The sequence below is a fragment of the Xyrauchen texanus genome, chromosome 19 (genome assembly GCF_025860055.1).
Source record: "Xyrauchen texanus isolate HMW12.3.18 chromosome 19, RBS_HiC_50CHRs, whole genome shotgun sequence".
NCBI lineage: Eukaryota > Metazoa > Chordata > Actinopteri > Cypriniformes > Catostomidae > Xyrauchen > Xyrauchen texanus.
In genome coordinates, this window is record NC_068294.1 from 2,329,659 (window position 1) to 2,353,790 (window position 24,132).

Consider the following 24,132-nt stretch of genomic DNA (forward strand, 5'->3'; position numbering starts at 1 on the left):
CCACGGATTGAAGCGGTTCGAAAGGGGGGGCTTTCATAGTTTCGAGAACTATAGAAAGATCCCAGATAGGAACCGATGGGGGGCGCGGGGGGTTCATCCTTCTAGCTCCCTTGAGGAAGCGGATGACCAGTCATTTTTTCCCAGTGATTGGCCATGCAGGGGTTCAGCGAACGCCGCGACGGCAGCCACATACACTTTGAGCGTGGATGGGGATCTGCCCTTATCCAGCAGCTCTTGTAAAATCACGAGCAGCGACGACACCCCACATGTCCATGGGCCCAGGTCTCTGTCGGTGCACCATTTTGAAAACACAGACCATTTTGACGCATAGAGTCTTCTCGTGAAAGGGGCTCTAGTGTGTATGATGGTGTTTATTACCCCTTCTGGCAGAGCAACGGGTAGTCGTTGATCACCCACGCGTGCAGCGCCCAGCGCTCTGGGTGGGGATGCCAGATCGTGCCGCGAGCTTGAGAGAGGAGATCTGCTCTCACTGGGATGGGCCATGGCGCTGTCAGTGACAGCTGCGTAAGCTCCGGGAACCATGTCTGATTCTCCCATCGCGGGGCTATGAGGAGCACCGAGTGACGCGTTTCCCTGATCCTCTGCATTACCTGTGGCAATAGCGAGACGGGAGGGAAGGCGTAAAGCGGGCGGTTGGGCCAGTCCTGGGCCAGCGCGTCCTCGCTTCGAGAAAAATATTGGGCAGTGAGAGTTCTCTTCTGACGCAAAGAGGTCTATCTCTGCTCTGCCGAATATGCGCCATAACTTCTGGACTGTTTGAGCGTGCAGGGACCATTCCCCTGGAGGAATATTGTCTCTGGACAGTCTGTCTGGGCCGTTGTTCAGGTGGCCTGGCACGTGCGTCGCCCTCAACGAGCGCAGGTGGCACTGGGACCAACTCAGTATGCGTTTCGTCAGATGGAAGAGGTTCCTGGATCTGACACCGCCCTGACGGTTTAGGTAGGATACCACAGATCTGTTGTCCGAACGGACCAGGAGGTGGTGACCCTGAATGACCGGGAGAAAGCGCACAAGCGCGTACTCGACCGCTATCATTTCCAGACAATTTATGTGAAGGAGCTTTTCCTGAACTGACCATAGGCCAAAAACCGGAGAGCCCTCGCAGACCGCGCCCCAACCTGTGTTGGACGCGTCTGTCGAGATGACTTTTCGGTGAGATACAGCTCCCATCGTCACTCCCCGCTGATAACATTCGGCCACTGTCCAGGGCTGCAGAGCTGAAATACAGGTCTGAGTCACCTTGATCGGCTGGCGGCCTGTGGCCCAAGCCCGGCGAGATGCGCGGGTGTTTAGCCAATGCTGAAGCGGGCGCATGCGCAGTAAACCCAGCTGAAGTACTGCTGCGGCTGAGGCCATGTAACCTAGCACTCTCTGAAATTTTTTCAGAGGCGTGAGGCTGTTCATCTGAAAGGACGCGGCTAGCTGAACACGGTGCGCGCGCTGTGTAGATAAGCGAGCCGTCATTGCCACGGAGTCTAGTTCTATTCCAAGGAAGGAAATTGCCTGACTGGGCTGTAGTGAGCTCTTGGTCCAATTGACTGCAAGACCCAAACTGTTCAGATGGCTGAGGAGAACTGTTCTGTGAGACAGAAGCTCCGTATGTGACTGTGCCATAATCAGCCAGTCGTCCAAATAGTTCAGAATTCGCAAGCCCTGACTCCGCAGGGGTGCGAAGCCGCATCCATGCACTTCGTGAAAGTACGGGTGCTAAAGACAGGCCGAATGGAAGGACGGTGTATTGATAAACCTGGCCGTCGAGGCGAATCTCAAGAATGGCCTGTGACGGGATTTATCTGAATCTGAAAGTAGGCATCTTTCAGATCGAGAGAGATAAACCAGTCCCCCTGGCGCGTATGCGCGAGGAGTTTCCTGATTGTAAGCATTTTGAACGGTCTTTTTGCAAGCACCTTGTTCAAACCCCTGAGAACTAATATTGGTCTGAGGCCGCCGTCTTTCTTGGGAACAAGAAAATAACCGCTGTAAAACCCCGACTCGCTCAGCGAAGGCGGCACTTTCTCTATGGCCCTTTTGCACAGAAGGTTTGCTATTTCTGAATGAAGCATGCAGGCTGCTTCCGTGTTCACAATAGTTTCGAGCCACGCTCTGAAGCGGGAGGGCGGCGATCGAACTGTAGCAAATAGCCCTGTTTTATTGTGCTTAACACCCATTTGGATATCCCTGGGATAGCTTCCCACGCTTTGAAGCGTAACGCTAGAGGGTGAATGGCCAAATCGCTCTGATTGCCGCACACAGCACGCTGAACATAATGTGTGAGCGCGCTTACTGTGCTTATGCATGACTGCTCGCAGACAGCAGGGACAGGCTGTTCTGTGAGTGACTTCCCGATTGAGGTGAATGGGGAAAGAGTCACATCTGTTAAGTGATGCGCGAGCATAGTCACGGGCACGGGACTTACATACAGAGAAGTGTTTGCTGGCCGTGTGACAGAGCGGGCAGAGAATGGGCGCGCGCACGTATTCGTGAGCGCGTTTATTGACTAACACTCGAGCGGGTTGTGTCCGCTTTATGTGAGTGGGCTCTGATAGGAACACGGGAAGTGTAATGCTTGTGTGTAGGGGTGAACACTGGATTGTGGGCACATTTTCTACACATAAGGCATGTTTGCTCTTTACAAGATTTCTTTGGGTCGCCGTGAAAACGGCGTTTGTGTGCAGGCAAGCGGGCAGTATCACCGGCTTGTTGGCTGCTGAATCCACCACTGTAGTAGCCTGAGGGGGGGGGACTGACAGGGGGCGAAGCTTTGACGGTGGTCCGGCCGCGGCGGGACTAAGCCGTCGTTTTTTTCAACAAGGCTAGGAGGACTTCGGTTGCTCAGGTTTCAGCGCAACCTTAGACCGAGGCCCGCGGGGGGGCAGCAGTCTGCGGCGGCTGTCTGAGCGCGATCGAGGGCGGCCGCCCTGTCGACGCTGAGAAGTCTGACTTTGTTGAGCTGGGCGCTGTGAAGAGGCTCGTGCAGGAGGCTGGTCACGTGGGCGGCCTGCAGAGGAGCTAGCGCGATGCGGCAGGAAGAGGTTCATGGCTTGGGTGGCTTTCTGGACTTCTGAAAAGCGGTCAACAATGCCACTCACCGCGGAGCCGAAGAGACCGGTCGGAGAGAGCGGTGCGTTGAGGAACGTGGAGCGCTCTGCTTCTCCCATGTCGGCTAGCGTTAGCCACAGGTGTCTCTCGGTCACAGTCAGCGAGGCCATGCACTTCCCTAGAGCTTGGGCTGCAGCTTTGGTGGCGCGAAGGGCGAGGTCCGTCGCGCTTCTTAGATCTGTAACAGCCTCTGGGTGCCTGCCTTTCTCATCCCACTCCCGAAGAAGGTCCGCTTGGAAGATCTGTAAGACGGCCATGGAGTGCAGAGCAGATGCGGCTTGGCCGGTGGCGGAATAGGCGCGGCCAACATAGGCGGAAGTAGCTCTGCAGGCCTTAGACGGGAGCACTGGCTTAGACCCCCATCTCGCGGAGGGCGGGCAAAGGTGTGCTGCTACCGAATCCTCGACCGGGGGGATGGAGGAGTAGCCCTTCTCGGTGGCGCCATCCACCGAAGCGAGAGGGGTGGAGACGTGGGAACGGATCCTGGCCGAGAAAGGCGCGTTCCACGACTTTGCAAGCTCAGTGTGGAGTTCCGGCAGGAAGTGAGCGGCCCGGGCCGCGGGTGTTGCGTGGCGACGGCTCTGAAGAAAGCAGCCGTCGAGTCTGTTGGGAGCCTGCTCAGGGGGCGGTGACCACTCGAGCCTGAGGCGGTCAACGGCCTGTGTGAGGAGGCGTGTTAGTTCCCCTTCGACTCCGGCGCGGGTCCTGCTGGATTCCTGGGCCGAGGAGGAGGCGTGGGAGCCTGACCACTCCTCGCTATCCGAAGCCATGATGGAACAGCCCTTATCCTCCGCCTCGTCCTCCGAGATGGCAGCAGTGCGGCCGCTGGGTGGCAACTGCGCGTCCCGGGGGGGCGGGGAGGGTGAGAGCGATGCTCGAGGGAGAGGCTCCGGCGAGGCAGTCGCTTCTATCACCGGTTCTGGCAGCCTTTGGGAGCGGCGCTTTTTCCTGCGCGGCGGCTTCGGTTCTGAGCGCTTCGAGTCGAGCCCGCAGGGTCGACATCGGAAGCTCCTCGCAGAGGTCGCATCCGCCTTCAGCGAGGGCGAGCTCTGCATGCCCCAGTCCCAGGCAGAGAGCGCAGATGATGTGGCGGTCTCCGGCGCTGAGAGGGGCGCGGCATGAAGCGCAAGTGGTGCGAGGCATCTTAAAAAAGACGCTCGTTACTCTTTTGTGAAGTTCTTTAAGAACTAGCTTGCTCTAAAAAAGGATACGTCGCCGGATGGCGTAGCTCGCAGGATGGCTGAAGGTGGCGGAGACGGCCGGCTTCTTCGAGCGCTGTCCAAGCTTGCTAGATGCCCCTCGAACGGTGACGCGGCTTCCAGTTCAGAGATGCGAAGAGCGTCGCTGAAGAGATGAAAATCAGGGTTCCAGCCTACGAACTACGCTTATATGCACTCTAGCCACGCCCATTTTGGCAGGCTTTGATGCAGTAAGCGCGCGGACGCCTCTCATTGGACGCGAGTTCGCCCAAGTTCGTCTATAGGCTGCAGCAGTTGCCGCAGAGCAACCAATGAGCTCGCTAGCTAGCCCGCTCAAGGTCTGCAGTTGCTGCACTGTGTTGACAAATGATACAAAATTAAGGATAATTTTTTGGCTTCAATATCTCAGAAAAGATTAATCTTTCCCGTAGCGTAAGCTAGCTTACGCAATACTCATTCCCTCATCTAGAGAGAACCGAGGTTACGTTAGGTAACCGATTCGTTTTCTGAAGCAATAAGAAGAACGTTAGTAGCATAAGCTAGCTTACGCAATACGAGAGAACCTCTCGTAAGAGAACCCAGCCAACATCTGTGAAAAGCAGGAGGACTGAAAAGTGTCTAATAATAATGTTTACTGCAATATCTCTTATTTTAACTTATTCTATTTATTTCTAAGGCCATAAAATTTTTCCTTATGTAACAGGGTCAGAAAGGTGCTTCCACTTGCTTTACTTAATTTTGTGTATGACTCTTTAATTATATTTAAGCTGCACTCTCCACATATTGGCTGTGTGCTGTGTAGCGAACTGGTTCCAGTTGAGATTCGCACCAGACGAGAGAGTGGTTGTGATGGAACATGTGTGAGCATGATTACAGGGACTGACTACCACTTTTCAGTGCGTTTAAACAATAAAATCCACCAAAGGCATGAGATGGTATCAATCGAGTGCTTTATTCAACAAAACGCAGAGCCAACACCAATACAGTTGCATCAATATGACCTATTAAGGTACATTTCTAATAACACAATTAATAATGGTTAAAAAACAAACAATTATTGTTATTGTATGTGTAATTATGCAACTCTAAGTATTAGGCAATCAACATATAATCAAAATTGTGTTTAAATAAACAAATTAAAACTTTAATCAAATTAAAGTATAACAATACATTTTCAACATGAATTATTATTATCAAATGTAGTGATTTTATACAGAACCTCACAACACAATCCTAACTACAACATTGGAGTTATTTTTGTCAAATAAAGTGCTGCAAAACAGAGCATCACAGATGTGAGATATACACAGTTACTATTGATTTATTATTAGTAGTAGCATAACAGTGAATATTACATAAATATACAGTAGTGATCCATTTCTGTCATACCTTTTTCATGTAAATTATTTCATTATTTATTCTGGCTGAGCTTCTATTTTGAAGCTCTGACATAATGACGGCAGATTCCCAATCCAGAAAAGCAGGTCACTTTTTGAAACACAGTAATTATTAAACAGCAAAAGGCTACTATATAAATGTGTAATCTGAATATGACTCGTTATAAAAAGTGAATTTGTGTTCTGCCTGCTGTCATCTGCTACAAACAGAGTAAAGTGCTGAATGTTTACGTAATGGCATTTGTACATCAGATGGTATCGGTTTTTGGTATCTGAGCATTTTTACAAGTATAAGTGCATGAGCGTGGTATCGGACCCGATTCCGAAACCAGTATCGTTGCATGCCTAGGGGAAACCATCCAAAACCCTTTAAAATCTGAAGATGCTGACCTCTGAAACATTGGTATGATATCGGTCAATACAGAATTTTGGATTAAATTAAGATTGAAATGACGATATGGCCTTTGCCTTGTAATGCAAAAAACTAATTCTGCGTTTAAAACATTATCTGCATTGACAGCTTTAATCAGCACTTCACGAGCTTGCAACCCTCTCTAGCGGATGTGTGCAAGAGAAAATACAGAGCAGCACATCAATACGAGATGTTTATTATTACCATTCAAGATGCAGTCAAACTCTGTTTGGGTGGTTTTCTGATGATCAACAATAGCCATGTGTTTATTAAAAATCATTGTTTGAGGTCCCGCAGTCTTTGCTCAGTACATTTTCCTACTTATTTTTAAGCTTATTTTCACATGCCTGTGTCTAATCAATACTTTACTTGTCAGCCACAATAATGTTGTGCCAGGTCATTTGAGTTATGAATTATTATAATTCTATACTTTATATCTAATGAATTTTCTTATTATAAATTGAATTCTTTATTTGATGGCCTTTCTCATCAAATATTGATATGTGATAAATTACTTAATCAGATTATTGCATGAGTTACAGATTAATTTAATACACTGAATAGATTGACAGCCCTATATAAAACACGTTACATTCGGTACAATAATACATTGTAACAATTTCACATTCAAATATGACTAATTATTAAGTTCCAGTGCTTTACATTTAGTTTGTAAAATTAAAATTAAGGACATGAACGTTTTCTAAAATACACATCATTTGTTGTGTGTTCTCAAAAGTTTCATTATAAAATAAAATGTCACTCTCTTACAAATCAGTGATGAATGTAAGCGAACCGCTCATGAATGAACGTCATCATTTTACACAATGAGAAGTGTTCAGGTTGATGATGCATGTCTCTCTCTCAGCATCTCATACTCTCACTCTGAGAAATGTGAAGAATAATGAAAGTAAGCTGAAATATATGGTTAACCATATTCATTTTCAAAATTTTTAGAATGACACATTTTAAGACTAGTTTTATTCCAACGCTGTTAATGGATCTAAAATAGATCATTATTAGAAGATAACTAGAAGAATGATATAAGACATGAAATGGGTGTCTCTAGGAACGCTATGATAGACTGTACGTACATACAGTACACACGGTTACCTTTAACTCCAAGTCTGACTTTTTCTGAATCCTCTTGATTGCTCTTTCTTTTGCCTCGATTCTTGTCTGGCTGGCTTTAAATAAAATACACACAATTAATTATAAAACAGCCATGATATATTGTAAATAATGACATTTTTAATGTGACGTCACTGTATGACCACGCCATGTTTTGTGACCAAAACCCATATACTGTACTTTCAGTGTGCTGTGTGAATTCATAAAGCTTTATAAAGTGATGCTGCTGGCCAAAATTAAATTTTTCTTTCAACAAAGTCATATCTTGTACTTCTTTTAATAAAAAGATATGGCTCAATTTTGCCAAAGCGGCTATGAATGGAATACTACCACAAGAACTCTTACTGTTTCTATCAGATCTATGTATAACAGAAATAGTAAGAATAGTATGGTAGTATGCCATTCTGAAACCAAACAATATCTTATTCAGCTTTCAGTACTGGCACTGCCCACATAATAATACTTCGTTGGAATTGTCCAGCAATCATTAGCTGATGCGTCAAAAGCTCAGTGGCAATAGGTACAAAGTACGGAGCCGCTGTTGTATGTTTCTGGTGTGTACATACTATAAATGTAATGTCTCCATCAGACACATCACAAAAAGTCTGCTCAATTCCAAGCAGTGTCCAGCCCTCAGACCAAGCTGAATACAATTTCAGAATCAAATGTGAAAATTGGTAATGCATTAATCGAGATTAATAAAACAAATATCAGGTTAGAAATGCAATTCATTTTAAATGTTTAACGTGTTAATTGTGAAAGCTCTACAATTAACATATTTGAGTCTGACACAATTAAAATGGAAATGCACATAGGACGATATTAAATTTTAAAACCCAGACTGTAGAATTGTAATAGAGGCATATGATAGTTGTTACTAGGGGTGGGGAGAAAAAAATCGATTGTTTCTCAAACGATACTGAATCGATTCTCCAAAAAATCAGAATCGATTCTGAGTTCAGTTTCAATAGTTTGCAAGTAAATGTAATCCTGCATTGATGATATTGTAAACATATGTGGCTCGCTGTCCTGGGTGACAGGGGCTAGAGGCTCGAGACTCGACCAGAGCTCGAATACCCCCCAAAAGGTGCCAGAAAACGGGACAGCGAGCTGTTGTCTAAGAACCTTTGTATTTGAGACGAGACAAAGTATTTTACGATGCTTATCATACCCCCCAAAAAAGGACTGTGAATTAATTTAATTAATTCTCAGATTTTTGCTGAGCCCAGTGTGAGATGGGCAGAGTTGTCAACATACAGACAGAACGAGCAGGGACCACTAGTGGAGGCAGCCTCGCACTAGGATCAGCTCTGGGGATAGGAAACTGGGAGGTGTACAATAGGTAGAGATGGAAAATAAAAATAGGCTGAAGCACTGAAGAGACAGTTGTGTTTGATGAATCATTATGCCCCAACTTGCAATCGAACAGGGGCCCCTCGCTGGGTTCTCCCGAGCTTCGAACGGGAAGCCTGGTTCAGTTCTGGTGGGTAGGGATATGTGGATACAAATTGAGATCTTTTTTTTATAGAAGAAATGGATGGACCGCTTAGTAGCCTTTGATGGTTCCTGGATGGATGTTTTTGGATTGATTGAGGTCTAAGGCGAATGAGGATGTGGAGAGGAGATAAAAATTGGGTAATGGAAGAGCCGGTAATTTTGTGTAAAAAGTTTACGATGCAACTGAACTTGCCCTACGAAAGGTTGAGTCATCAAGCACGGCACTCGATGTGAAGGTGTACAGAAGGCTATATTTTGAAAAAAAAAAAAAGTATTGATTGACCAGATGTACAACTAAACAAGAGGATAAGAACATCAGAGTCTCTAGTTTGAGAAATAGATGCCTCACATGTCCTCAGCTGACAGCTTCATTGAATTCTACCCGCTCAACACCAGTTTCATGTACAACTATGAAGAGAAGACTCAGGGGTGCAGGCCTTATGGGAAGAATTGCAAACAGAAAAACAAAAAGTAAAGTGGGCAAAGAAACACAGACATTGGACAACAGATAATTGGAAAAGAGTGTTATGGATCTTAACCCCATTGAGCTTTTGTGGGATCAGCTAGACTGTAAGGTGTGTGAGAAGTGCCCGACAAGCCAGTCACATCTAATGCAAGTGCTACAGGAAGTGTGGGATGAAATGTCACTGGAGTATCTGGACAAACTGACAGCTAGAATGTCAAGGATCTGCAAAGCTGTCATTGCTGCAAATGGAGGATTTTTTGACGAGAAATCTTTGAAGTAGATTAAAAAGTTTTCAAATTGAAATATACATTTTTCACATTATTAATGTCACATTGTGATCAGTTGAATGACACTTTCATACAATTTCTTTCCATAAGAGCAAAATCTGTACATTATTCCAAACTTTTGTCTGCCAATGTATATATAGGCTAGTTTAACTATTTAATAGTATTAAGAGTGTTAATAGAGAACCAATATTTTTCTTGTGCTTTTAACCTGTTGATACGCTCCCCCTTTTTGAGCACAAACCATGAAAATGACATACCTGAACTTAAATGGTTGTATTTACTGGACCCTTTGGAGTATGTTACAGTTGTAGTATCTTTTGAAAGACGACACTTTGGGCTTTATTTAAGTTTCAGAATGAATATATGTTGTTATTTTCTAAGTTAGAGAAGCTGAAGTTTATAGTAATGGAAATATTTTGTGCTGAACATGTTTTTATAAATAAAAATAAAAAACAATAATAAAAGTGCCAAGACAACCCAGAAATGCAATGTTCTCAAAGCCACATATCTAAAGAAGCTACGTTTCAAATTTGAAGATGATCTCACAAAAAATGAGGTTCCTGCAAGTTTTTTTCTCTGAAAATCGCTGCCGGTGTACAGAGTAATATTAAGGCTCCGCCTTACAAGATGACACAAAATCTGACTGCACTGCTTGGCTATTATGAATAAAACTACACCCCATTTTTAAAAATAGACTTTGGAGATGGGCTCATTTTGTTTATGAGACTCTAATATATAAGATATACAGTTTTATGACATGAATGTCGCTCAGATTGCATTGTTTGTTGAAGAACGATGACGAAGGGTAATTCTTTCAGGAGAGATCTCATGTAAACAATGGAGACTATATCAATATTTCTCAGATTTATCACTTTTATGGATAAAAAGTGCTATTGGATGTTTTTCAATGAACACTTGACATGGACAATTGACCCAAGTGTTGCGAACTGGATTCATCTGGCGATCATGATTTCATAATAAAGATACGAAGTCCCGTTTTGATATTGCATGTTTTCATTTTTACTCCTGGCACAAATAACTCAATTGCTGTTTCTGGAGCATTGCCATCATGCAACAGAGATCGGATATCAATACTGAACCCTTAGACCTTTGAAAAGATGTATCATTTGTTAACATAAATTACATTTATAGACGGTAAATTATATATTAAATGCAAGCAGAGTGACGTCACCACCGCATGTGGGGAAATGTGTATCAACATGGTAAGATATTTTTTATAATGTTCTAAAGAATGAAGAGCATTTATACTCTACTAAATTACAGAAACGTTTATTTAATCTTGTGGATATTTCATGTTTTGTTCACAGCTCATACTGAATGTAAAAGGCCAGTTTATGTAATGTGACTCATTCTGATTTTTGAAAACCACTGTTAAATAAAAAGCTGAAAGGGAGAAAATAATTTTTTAAGAAACTGAAAAGAAATATTGGAGGACAAGGTGCATTGTTACTCTTTGAATCGCAATCAAATTGAATCGTGAGGCCAGTGACGATTTAAACCTCTAGTGGTTACACATTGTAATGTATAGATAAAAATACCCTATGCTGCCAATATTCAGTATATATCTATTGTGTATATACAAATGAAATTCAATGAACACACCATAAGAGTATAAAGCACTGACTTTTAATCACGCCACCGACTAAAATGTAAACAATTTTTAGATAGCAATATTGATTACTACAGATATTGAAAACACTGTATATTATTTGTATTTTATAAATGTTTTTAATTAACTATGCTCCAAATGAAATATAAAATAACAACATAAGTAAAATAGTAACAGTCTTTTGTTTTATTTGCATAGGTGTGCTTGCTTCGGTTGTTCTCTGTGTATCCTTCATGATCTGACCATCATTTCGCTGCTGTAAAAAGCAGCATTTACTTTCATACCGACAGCATCATTACAGACGTTTTATAATATTGTGAACAAATCAGAACAGAAAATGTCTGAATGACAGAAGTTTACATTTATGTATCAGACAAGCTAGTGTACAGAGATGAATCATGGATAAAATATATGTAAATGTTTGTGAAATTCAAATTTGACTTAAGACCTGTATAAATATTTTCTGAGACTTTGCATGGATTATAAGCAATTATTGACGTTTTTCTTAATTTTGTTTCCCTTTTGTTTTTCCATTCACCACCGTTGCTTCAAAGGAAAAGTCACATGACCGAAACAGGTCTATTGTCACTCTGTTGTGTAGTCTAACAATACTCTTTAGCCATGATTATGTTCACAATATAACACAACCTAAATAGTCACTAGTCACATCTTCTTGCTTAAATAAAGTTGAAAGTAAGCATTAAGCACTCACGGTTGTCATGATCAATGGGTTTCTCCATGTCCTGAGCTCCATCTGTCTGCGGCTCATCTGTTTTTTTATAGTAATAATCCTGATCCGGTGGACCAAATCGCTGAAATAAAACACAATTTAACCTTGCAGAAAAGATCAGAAATGAAAGGTGATGTCTAATTTTACCAGTGTTAAAATATTTGTCCTATCCCATCTGAGCTTCATATGCATAGACAGCTATAGCTAAACCATTCATATGTTGATTTCCCAGAAAAGTGTAAACACTGTGGGGGAATTCAAGTCATTTTTATTTGTATAGCACAACATGTAAAACATGTTTCAAAGCAGCTTTACAGAAAATTATGCTGTTATAGAAAATGAAGCTGTAATGTACTAAAATCTTCATTTTGCAGTTTAATAAACGTGATTATAAATTATACCTTAAAAATAAGGAAGGCTTACTGGGGGGCATGTATATAATGCCAATATTAGTTATCCATGTCATGGTTTAAATTAGAAAGTCCATGCTAAATCAAAGATTCAGGCAGTGGCCAGTGAAGTGTCAATTTACCAAGATAGAATTGCACCAAGTAAAAGTGCTGTTTATGTGTATGCACTACAGTAAATATTGGTTTAAGGAATTATGCAGATTAGGCAAAAGCACTCATCTGTGCTGAACACACTTTGCATGGCAATATTCTGATCGCTATGCGCTATATAGTGGAGGATGTAGCAGACTGCGATTTGACGCCTCTGCCGGGACTGTACAGCACCACTACTGTGGTCCAGACACCTGAATCTTCTTTTTAACATGCAGAAATCATCATTTTTTTGAGCAGCCGCCCAACGCGGCAACATTGGCTTAACCAATGGCATGTGTTTGAGATGAAACAATATTTTTTTTTCAACCAATGTTAGACAGTGGGTGCATTCGGAATGCTCATGTTTATTTTTGCAAGTAATTGCAAGTTTGCTAGTGCCACAGATATGACAAATGACATATCTTTTAATACAGCCTGATTCATTGCGTCTCATTAATTTAAAAAATATGTACAAGGTATGAACTTATATGTGCAGAGAAAGTTCTCACACAAAGTTTCCACCAGAAGTATGTACATATATAATTTTTTTCCTAACCTCATTCGAATGTTAATGAATCTGCATTATTTAAAGCAAGGGAACAGCTCCATTCCTGCTTCGTGTTGGACTCCACTGCTACGTGTCGCTGTGTGATGATGACATGCAGCCGGTGCCAGCCAAACATCACTTCAGTCTATTATGATGGAATTCAGAGGATGAACTGATGACAGCTCCAACCATAAGACATGGGATAATTCATATGCCAATGTCTGAACCTTGAAATTAGGATAGACCACACCGAACCTCAGCGAAATTACCGGCCAGGTTGAACTGCGTTTCACATCACTGATCTCTGCCTGCATCATCTCTGTCTATTGATGGACTACACTCTTGAAATGGAATGCATAGACTATCAATTGTCAACAAAAGCCTTCATGAGTCAGTTAACAAGGACAATTGCATCTATGTGAACTTCTGCAGTTAATCCAGGATGGACTTCAAAAGACATTAGTCATTAATCTTACAGTTCATTCAAAATCTATGTTTAAACACTGACCCTTAACACTTACTTAGTTTAATAATTTTAAACCATGATTTTAACTATACATAAGTAATATTGGCATTATATTCATGATGTTAGTCAGAGGGGAACTGGCCCCCACAGTGAGTCTGGTTTCTCCCAAGGTTATTTTTCTCCATTAATCAACATCTTATGGAGTTTTGTGTTCCTTGCCACAGTCGCCTTCAGCTTGCTCACTGGGGTTATAAATACAATTAGTAATTAATTACTTTAATTATAACACAATTCACAATTGTATTTTATTAAACTACACAATGATAACTAAAAGTTTCTAGATATACTACAGCTGCTTTGAAACTATGTCTGTTGTGAAAGACGCTATGCAAATAAAAATGACTTGTACGTGGAAGATGGGGATATCTGAAAACTATGACGTATTTGTTGTCATGTGACGCAGTTATGTTATATATTCAACCCAAAATGATTAAGATGACAGCCCACATTGTAGCGGTGTTATTGTACCTGTTATTCACTTTGAGAGCATTGTTAAAGATAAATGTTACTTAAAACAACTTTCACTGTGCATTCCTTCATATGCGACTCAAAGTCTACTCGCAATTGCTATCTGGTTATATCTGGTATATTGCTAACACTAAAAAAAATTGCGTTTCGTACACGGAAAAGAGATTTTTTTGCATGTGCAGTAAGGGGATTCAAGTGTTTTAAAAATGTTTTAGTGTGAACCAGCAACTTTTCAAAAATACTTTAAAATGGCAGTGTGGACAGAGCGTTTTGAAAACGAAAACGCCATTTTCAAATGTATCCGGAATAATGTGGACATAGCCTAAGTGTGAACTCCATAGATTAATCATGATTTCTGCATGATAATGTTCACACACTGGTTTTGCAAGTGTGGACGTGGTTAGTTAATGAGTCCCATTATCTGTGAAAAGACTGTTATAAAGAATGTATGTAAAGCGAAAAATGTATACAGTTGCAAGAAAAAGTATGTGAACCCTTTGGAATGATCTGGTTTTCAATATGAATTGGTTCTAAAATGTGATTTCATTTTCAGTCACAAGTAGAGACAAACACAATGTGCTTACGCTAACAACACACAAATAATTATAAGCTTTCATGTCTCTATCGAACACATGCCATTAAATATTCACAGTGCTGTGGAAAAAGTAAGTGAACCCTTAGATTTTATAACTGGTCAATCCTCTTTTGACAACAATAACCTCAACAAATCGGTAGTTGCAGATTAGACCTGCTCAATGTTCAGAAGGAATTTTTGACCATTCTTCCTTACAGAACTGCTTCAGCTCAGCCATATTATTAGGATGTCTTGATGTCAAAGTGGTCTTTGTCAAACTTCAGGTATTGAGCTATGTTTTTGTTAGAAAGCAGTGCCTTCCTTAGTGCTGTCCTGCCATAAACACCATGCCTGTTTTAATGTTTTCCGTATAGTAGACTCATAAACAAAGATGATAACCAGTTCCAATTATAGATTTAAGTCTTTAGTTGTCACTTTAGGGTTCTTAGCTGGACGGCTACTTCTAGAGAGATTAGCCACAGTACCAAGTTATCTCCTTTTATAAGCAATTTGTCAATTTGGACAGATCGAAGCTCTTTGAGACACTTTCTAACCCTTTCCAGCTTTATGCAAAGCAACAATTCTTGATCGTAGGTCTTCTGTGATCTCTTTTTTGCAAGGCATGGTCCACGTCAGCAGATGCATCTTGTGAATAGCAAACTCAAAATGTACTTTATATAAGTCAAAGTAGCTCTAACCCACACCTCCAATCTTGTTTCATTAATTGGATGCCAGGTTTGCCAACTCCTGTCTCTAATTAGCTTTTGTAGATGTCATTAGCCAAGGGGTTCACATACTTTTCCCATCCTACACTGTTAATGTTGGAATTATGTATTCATTATGTACAAGGACAATAAAGTAATGTTTGTGTTATTAGTTAAAACAGATTTGTTCTTGTTCATTACTTTAACTTGGAAGATCAAACCAGATTTTATGGCAAATTTATACATAAATGAAAGTAATTCCAAATGGTTAACATATTGTTTCTTGCAACAGTACATGATAAATACATGATAGTAAAAATAATATATGATTAATCAGTTTTACCTTATCGGGCCACATGAAACTAATAAAGAGGATCATAGGAAGGCCAACAGTGAAGACATAGACACCCCAGAGCCATGGCCGTTTGATTGTTGCCACCAACAGCTTTTCCAACATTCCTAGCTATAAGAGAACAATGTAAGTTAGTGTTCAATGAAAAGTTATTTCTCAGTATTAAACAAATCAGTATGACTATGTTGATAAATGAAAACTTTTGAAGTTTGATCAAATGAAACTTTTTGCTGACAACGACTTGATAATCTGCATTGATATTCTGGCTGTTCTAGTTACACTATTTAAATTAGGGCTGCCCCCTGATAGTCAACCAAACATTAGTCATGAGAAGAGCCTTGGTCAACCAAGTTTTGATTGGTCGGTTGGACACAGAAAAAAAAAAACTCCACAGGAAGTGGCAGTCAGTGATGGACAGACATGATCGTTTGCATGGCATGTCCATGTAGAAATGAATTATTCACATTCAAACCAACGAACACCAGTATTACCGCTGGTTGGACGCTAGATGGAACTATGGGGTAATTTTCATAAAGCAGGGTTAGGGTTAAGCCTAAAGCAAGACACCTTGATTTCAAACTTTGTTTTAAAATGTACTTTAATTAAAAAGTCAAATTAAAATGTGTGTTGTTCAACAGAAGGGCAACATCTCTCAGGGATAGAACTTCACCTGTACATTTTGCTGTCCGGAAAAATCATGTGTGTGAATACATTTGTTTTGTTCCCTCCTTCACGATATATATATATCTATATATATAGATATATATATCTCGCAATATCCAATTACATCGGTAACCCCTTGGCTGTGGGATCGGTGAATATACTTGTTTTAGTGATTTTGCATTGAAAATTAAATTAATTATTTTAAAAGACTAAAAACTTAAATCAAATATATTTCTAAATTTAAATTGCACTCCAAATGAAACGAAAAATAAATTAAAATAACGAAGTGATAAAAAAAATGATATATATACAAACACACACTACCGGTCAAAAGTTTGGGGCCACTTGCCTGAAATGTTTCTCACGATCTTAAAATCTTTTGATCTGAAGGTGTATGCTTAAATGTTTTAAATTAGTTTTGTAGACAAAAAAAATATTTTATTTATTAATTAATTTTATAATTATATAAATAATAATTTATTTCATTACAAAACTAAATTTTTATAAAAAACAAAAAACATTGAACATTTTGAATAATAAATAAAAGCAGCCAATAAGTGCACAGAATATAGATGTGCACTTAATATTCAATACTGTTAAAAAAGCATCCCAGGGTGAAGGGCTGGACTGAGAAGAGATTTTTCGGCCCTGGATTTTACACAGCATATTGTGGCTCCGTTTTGTGGTCCGTTCTGCATAACGCTGCGGCTCATTTTAGCTTATCGCGGCCTGTTCGGCCCGTTTCGTGGCCGACCCACCAGCCCACTCAGTTCTCCCGATGGCCAGTCGTCCACTGATCGGCCCCAAAGTGCTTCGGCCCACCGGGAAAATGCCTAGTAAGCCAGATTACCAGTCCAGCCCTGCCAGGGTGATACCTCGAGAAGTTGGTTGAGAAAATGTCAAGAGTACATTTCTGCAAAATCTAGGCAAAGTGTGGCCACCTTGAAGATGCTAAAACATAAAATAGTTTTGATTTATTATGGATTTTTTTTAGTCACAACATAATTCCCATGTGCATCTCACTCTAAAAATGTAAATGTTCAGACAGTCTTCTTGCTGGTTTTTCCGACACATTCAGAAACATTACAGATTTTGCAATGCAGCTCGCTTCGTGCGTGCGCTTGTAAAATGTATATTTAATGTATATATTAAAGACTAATTTTTACGGTTTAATATTTCTCTGTAATGTAGAACAGTGTTAGCAGTGTTTCTTACAACATACTTTGTCAGTCCTGGAACTCAAACCATTGAGTTACAGGAACTCAAATCCCCCCAAAAATATATTTATATAATTAAATTAATAAACATGTGACAACTAGTTGACTAATAGCTTAAACTAATGACTACTAGTCAACTAGGAAAATCTTTGGTCGGGGGCAGCCCTAATTAAAATGGAACATGGGACTGTTTAGTACGGTGGGGTGCACAACACACAATTTGACAAATTGATTAAAAGATGTAAACTTAATGGAAATAAACCACATCACAATAAAATTAGGCAGCAACTCTCAGCTGAGCACCAGTTTGAGCAGGCTGGGAGACCAGCGATTCAACGTATTTTTTTTTTATTGTTTTTTTTTTTAGCAAGGATTTCACAATTAGGAAATAATGTACAGAAACGTCACTGCAAATGGTGGACATTATGGACATTTGTTTTCTTTTCTGATTTTATTGTGTTATGCTCCTGGGCCACCATGGTTAAGCCACTGCTTACTGTCTGCCTCTGACCCCAGGTGTCTTTTGTCCAATGGCTGGCAACTTCCAAATTGTCACATAGCAAGATGTTGTCAAACATCACATCTCCAGTGAGGGACCACAACTCAAAGCCTACAGCGGTGACAGGGCTCAATCTGAGTGGCTGAGCATCCTCAAAGTGTTCTCCTTTGTTTCCCTAATGTTAATCAATCAGTAAAACACATATACTAATCAGCAAATATGACAACAGCTTATTTTTCACCGACATGATAAAGTGGATGTATTGTTGCCCAAAAAATTATTTGTGAAGTCATAATAAGGTATTTTTTAAAGTGCTCACTCACTTTATCATCCGGGCTGCTGCTGGATTTTTTCTTTGGCTTGTTAGAAGCTGGATTAAGGGTCAAGAGCTCACAGTCTGAAGCTTCAGTAAAAGCACTGCACTCTCCATCAACATCATTTGATCTGTACAAAGAAGGGCACAAACATAATGTGCAATAAAAGTGTACAAATAATTACACATTATTAAAGCATGTTTTGGTTGTCCAATGATTTTTTTAACAAACAAACGTATTCATGTAGGCCAATCTTCAATATATTATATTGTTTTGTGTTGTTCAAATACCTATAAAAATGCTAAGGATGCCATCAAATACACAATAATATGCAATACGATATTTTGAAACCATTTTTGGTAAATCACAATAATGCATTTTCATGTGTTGTGATGTATAATCAGGGTTGGGCTGAAACAGTGCTTCACTGGTTTCAGAGTATTATTTATTGCTAAGTGCAGCATAATTTATTTGAGCTGTACAGAAGTTGCGTTTGTTCCCGCGCAACCCTGAGTTTCGGTTTCGGGTGACCACGTGACTAGCTTTGTTGTGATAAGTAGCATTAAGGCGTGGCTGCTTTTTTTCCACTGAACGGCTCGTAAAAGTTGTTATTTATTGGACTTAATGCTGACGCTGAAGCGGCAGCGAAGTGGTGGCCCTCGTGTGAAGCCCTCCTTGTGTGAAGACCTACTTGGGTACAGACCAGCGAGTCTACCTGTGCGAGTCCACCGAGCAAGGACACCGACAAGGCTCCACTCACCAAAGCACTTAAGTATTTTTCTATTCTATCTCTTTTATTATTTTACTTATACATACATACTAACATGTCTAGTTCACTAATAACACATGCCTTCAAGCACATCCCTGTTATCTGTTGTAGACCGTTCACAAGCTACAGATGCAAGACAAAACGCAACCCACACAACCTACGGCCGCTTTGCACTTCAACACCTGCTCCACTCTCGTTCTCAGTGGGACTCTGGAACTGCCAGTCTGCTGTGAACAAAGCTGCCTTCATTCCGGCTTTAGCCACGCAGTCCACCCTCAGCATCCTGGCACTGACAGAGACATGGATACGTCCTGAGGATACAGCAACACCTGCTGCTCTCTCTAACAACTTCTCCTTCTCCCACACCCCTCGACATACTGGTAGGGGTGGGGGAACAGGTTTGCTCATTCATAATAACTGGACTTTTTCACCACATGCTTCACTATGTAACAATACATCTTTTGAATTCCATGCCATTACTACAATGCAACCCACAAAAATACATGTTGTTGTCATCTATCAGCCCCCCAGGTCAGCTGACAAGCTTTCTTGAGGAATTGGATGTCCTGCTGTCCTCCTTGCCAGAGGATGGCAGGCCACTTGTGGTTCTTGGTGATTTCAACATACACCAGGACAAACCCCAGGCCATTGAACTGAATACTCTTCTGGCCTCATTTGACTTGGAAAAACTACACACCACAGCAACTCACAGGTCGGGCAACCAGCTGGACCTCATTTTTACACGTAACTGTACCACCTCTAATATTCTTGTTACACCTTTACATGTTTCTGATCACTACTTTGTTCAATTCAACATGATTCTCCCATCCATTGTAAAACCGACCCCACCTTTGGTTTCCTTTCGCCGTAACCTCCGTTCCCTCTCACCCTCTCGCCTTTCCACTGATGTCTCTGCCTCTCTTCCCACAATAAATGTATTTTCCATGCTTGATGTGAACACTGCCACAGACACACTTAGCTCTACTTTAACAACCTGTCTAGACAACATCTGTCCTCTCTCCTCTAGACCAGCACGGACTACACCACCCAGCCCCTGGCTGTCTGACATCCTTCGTGAACATCGGACTGTTCTCAGGGCAGCTGAGAGGAGATGGCGGAAATCTAAAGATCCAGCTGATCTAGGTAAATATCAGCTTCTGCTCGTAACTTTTTCAAATAACGTTAAAACTGCAAAAACTTCATATTACCAGACCAAAATCAACAGCACCACAGACACTCGTAGCTTGTTTAGAACATTTAACACACTTCTCTGCCCTCCCCTCCACCACCTGACACATCACTGACAGCAGATATATTCGCCACATTTTTTACTGATAAGGTTACAGCCATCAGCAATACATTCACAGCACCACACCCTGTCAAACACCTGGCTCCTGTATGCAACCCTTCTTTCCCTATGTTCTCTCCTTTAACTGACACTGAGGTCTCTAAACTCCTCCTCTCCAACCACCCCACAACCTGTTCCCTTGACCCCATTCCATCACACCTTCTCCAGGCCATCTCTCCGTCCATCCTACCGGCACTTACACACATAATTAACACATCCCTTCTTGCAGGCACTTTTCCCACTACATTTAAGCAGGCTCGAGTAACCCCACTGCTGAAAAAACCTGCACTTAACCCCACACAGATAGAACACTACAGACCAGTCTCTCTCATCCCATTCATGGCAAAAACACTTGAAAGGGCAGTTTTCAATCAGATCTCCGCCTATCTCTCACAGAACAAGCTGCTGGATGACAATCAGTCGTGCTTCAAAAGTGGACACTCCACTAAGACTGCCCTGCTGTCTGTCATCGAGTCGCTGAGACTGGCGAGAGCTGAATCGAGATCATCCGTTCTGCTTTTGCTGGACCTTTCTGCTGCCTTTGACACAGTCAACCATCAGATCCTACTCTCCACCCTCTCTAAACTGGGTATCACTGGAACTGTGCTTGACTGGTTCAACTCTTATCTCTCAGAAAGGTCCTTTGAGGTAGCATGGAGAGGGGAAGTATCCAAGCCACATCAGTTACTTACTGGGGTACCTCAGGGATCAGTGCTTGGGCCACTTCTCTTCTCCATATACACAACATCACTGGGACCCATCATCCAGTCACATGGTTTCTCTTACCACTGCTACGCTGATGACACGCTAACTCTACTTGTCTTTCCAGCCCAACGACACCACAGTGACCGTTCGAATCGCTGCCTGTCTGGCAGACATCTCGGCCTGGATGAAGGAACACCACCTTCAACTCAACCCTGCCAAGACAGAACTCCTTGTCTTTCCAGCCAACCCTGCTGTTGAACACAACATCACCGTGCAGCTGGGTCCAACTACAGTTTCAGCCTTCCAAAGCGGTCAGAAATCTAGGGGTAACCATTGATGATGAGCTAAATTTCACAGACCACATTTCAAAAACTGCAAGATCTTGTAGATTTACACTCTACAATATCAGGAAGATAAGACCCTTCCTCTCTGTACATGCCACACAACTGCTCGTTCAGTCCCTTGTCATAACTAGACTGGACTACTGTAACGCTCTCATTGCAGGCCTTCCTGCATGTGCTATTAGACCTCTCCAAATGATCCAGAATGCAGCAGCACGTCTGGTCTTTAATGAACCTAAGAGAGCACACGTTACACCACTCTTTGTCTCTCTCCACTGGCTGCCGGTTCATGCCCGTTTTAAATTCAAGGCCCTGATGCTGGCATATAAAACAGTCACTGGGTCTGCTCCAGCATACCTTAAAACATTTATGCAGAGCTACGTTCCCACCAGAAGCCTCGCGGTCGGCTAAGGAACGTCGCCTTGTCGTACCAAAACAAAGAGGCACCAAAACACTTTCCCGGACTTTCAGTTTCATCATACCACGGTGGTGGAATGACCTTCCCAACTCAATCCAGGAAGCTAACTCACTCTCTATCTTCAAAAACGGCTAAAAACACATCTTTTCCAAAAGCACTTAACCGGTCAATAAAAAAAAAAAAAAAAAAAAAAAAGATATATATTTACATTTCTTGTTGCACTTAAATCTGTTTTGTATACTATTATGATGATAGTGAAACTTTGTAATATGGCACTTTTTGTACCACTGTCTCCCTAAGATGATTCGCTGATGTTCTTCCTCTTTTGTAAGTCGCTTTGGATAAAAGCGTCTGCCAAATGAATAAATGTAAATGTAAATGTACTAAATACTCTCTAAATGTATTCAGTAGTGCTGTCAATCAATTAAAATATTTAATTGTGATGTGGTGATGGGGGCATGGCCGAGGTACATTTGCAGAGAGCGAGGCCGGGAGAGACAGAATGGTAAGGATTGACATCTATGGGAAAACACCTGTTTTGTGTTTGCAGTGAGAGTGGAGAGGGATAAAAAAGGGCAATCCTGACCACCGGAGGGGAAGAGAGAGAGAGATGCACGCAGCAGTGATAGTGTGCGCATTGAGTGTTATGCTGAATAATAAAGAATGCATATCGCTCTGTCCCTAAAGCAGCTTTGGGACTCTCTGATCACTGTCTGGTTCATCATCTTCCAAACTACAGGCAGAAATTTAAATCAACCAAGCCAGTAGTTAGGACTGTACAGAGATCAACAACTGGCTGACGACCTGAATGTGTTCTACTGTAGATTGGAAAGGACAAATCCCACACCCGCTCTGAAATTCACTTCACACAAACACCAACACCTCCTGCAACCCCCCTCCTCCCCCCTCCTGCTACTCAACCTGCACTTAAGATCTGTGAAGATGGTGTGCCGGGTTTTTCAGAAACAAAAGACAAGGAAGGTTTCAGGCCCAGATGGTGTCTCACCAGCATTTCTTCGATTCTGTGCTAACCTACTGGCTCCCATCTTCACACAGATCTTCAATAGATCACTGGAGCAGTGTGAAGTCCCATGCTGCTTCAAATGCTCAATCATTATCCCGGTCCCAAAGAAACCAAACATCACATGACTTAATGACTACAGACCTGTCGCCCTGACGTATGTGGTCATGAAGATATTTGAGAGACTGGTGTTGGGCCACCTGAAGAACATCACTGGACCCTTTCTAGATCCCCTTCAATTTGCTTATTGAGCAAACAGGTCTGTGGATGATGCAGTCAACATGGGATTGCATCATGCCCTGCAATATCTGGACAGACCTGGGACATATGCAAGGATCCTTTTTGTCGACTTCTTTTCAGTTTTCAACACCATCATCCTACTCCAGAACAAATTACATCAACTCGCTGTTCCTATCTGTCAGTGGATCACCAGCTTTCTGACAGACAGGCAGCAGCTTGTGAGACAATGGAAATTAATTTCCAGCACTTGTTCAATCAGCACTGGTGGCCCCCAGGGATGTGTTCTCTCCCCTCTACTCTTCTCCTTTTACACCAATGACTACATTGCCAAGGACCCATCTGTCAAGCTCCTGAAGTTTGCTGAGGACACCACTGTCATCGGCCTCATCCGAGATGAAGATGAGTCTGCATACAGAAGGGAGGCTAAACGGCTGGCTGTCTGGTGCAGTCATAACAACCTTGAGCTGAACACGCTCAAAACAGTGGATATTATTGTGGACTTTAGGAGGAACACCCCAACACTGACCCCCCTCACCATTCTAAACAGCACTGTGAAAGCAGTGGAGTCATTCAGGTTCCTGGGCACTACCATCTCACAGGACATGATGGGAGACACACATTGACTTCGTAAAAATGGCATAGCAGAGGTTGTACTTCCTTCGCCAGCTGAGGAAGTTCAACCTGCCACAGGCGCTGCTGATACAGTTCTACTCAGCAGTCATTGAATCTGTTCTCTGCACTTCAATAACTGTCTGGTTTTGTTCAGCTATGAAATCAGACATCAGAAGGACAGTTCAGACTGCTGAGAGGATTATTGGTTGCCCCCTGCCCAAACCCCCCCTTCAAGAACTGTATAATTCCAGAGTGCGGAAAACGGCTGTAAAAATCACTCTAGACCCCACTCACCAAGTCCACTACCTTTTTGAACTGTTGACTTCTGACCGACGCTTCAGAGCTCTGAGCACCAGAGCCGTCAGCACAGGAACAGTTTTTTTCCCCTCAGGCTATCCAACTC

The 24,132-nt window shown here is 42.1% G+C and overlaps 1 protein-coding gene across 3 annotated transcripts in view; it reads right to left on the minus strand.

Annotated features, from left to right (window-relative positions):
• Positions 1-5,258: 5,258 nt before the first annotated feature.
• The window catches only part of si:ch211-274f20.2 (calnexin), a 42,596-nt gene continuing 23,722 nt past the window's right edge, over positions 5,259-24,132 (minus strand). For 2 of the 3 annotated variants that reach the window (XM_052149340.1, XM_052149343.1), the window contains exons 9-14: positions 18,285-18,405; positions 17,960-18,136; positions 15,574-15,693; positions 11,852-11,951; positions 7,242-7,315; positions 5,259-7,013 (exon numbers count right to left, since the gene is read on the minus strand). In XM_052149340.1, the coding sequence (XP_052005300.1) occupies positions 6,993-7,013; positions 7,242-7,315; positions 11,852-11,951; positions 15,574-15,693; positions 17,960-18,136; positions 18,285-18,405 (613 nt within the window). In that variant the 3' untranslated portion in view covers positions 5,259-6,992. The remainder of the gene's footprint in view (positions 7,014-7,241; positions 7,316-11,851; positions 11,952-15,573; positions 15,694-17,959; positions 18,137-18,284; positions 18,406-24,132) is intronic. The other variant, XM_052149341.1, reaches the window with a different exon arrangement.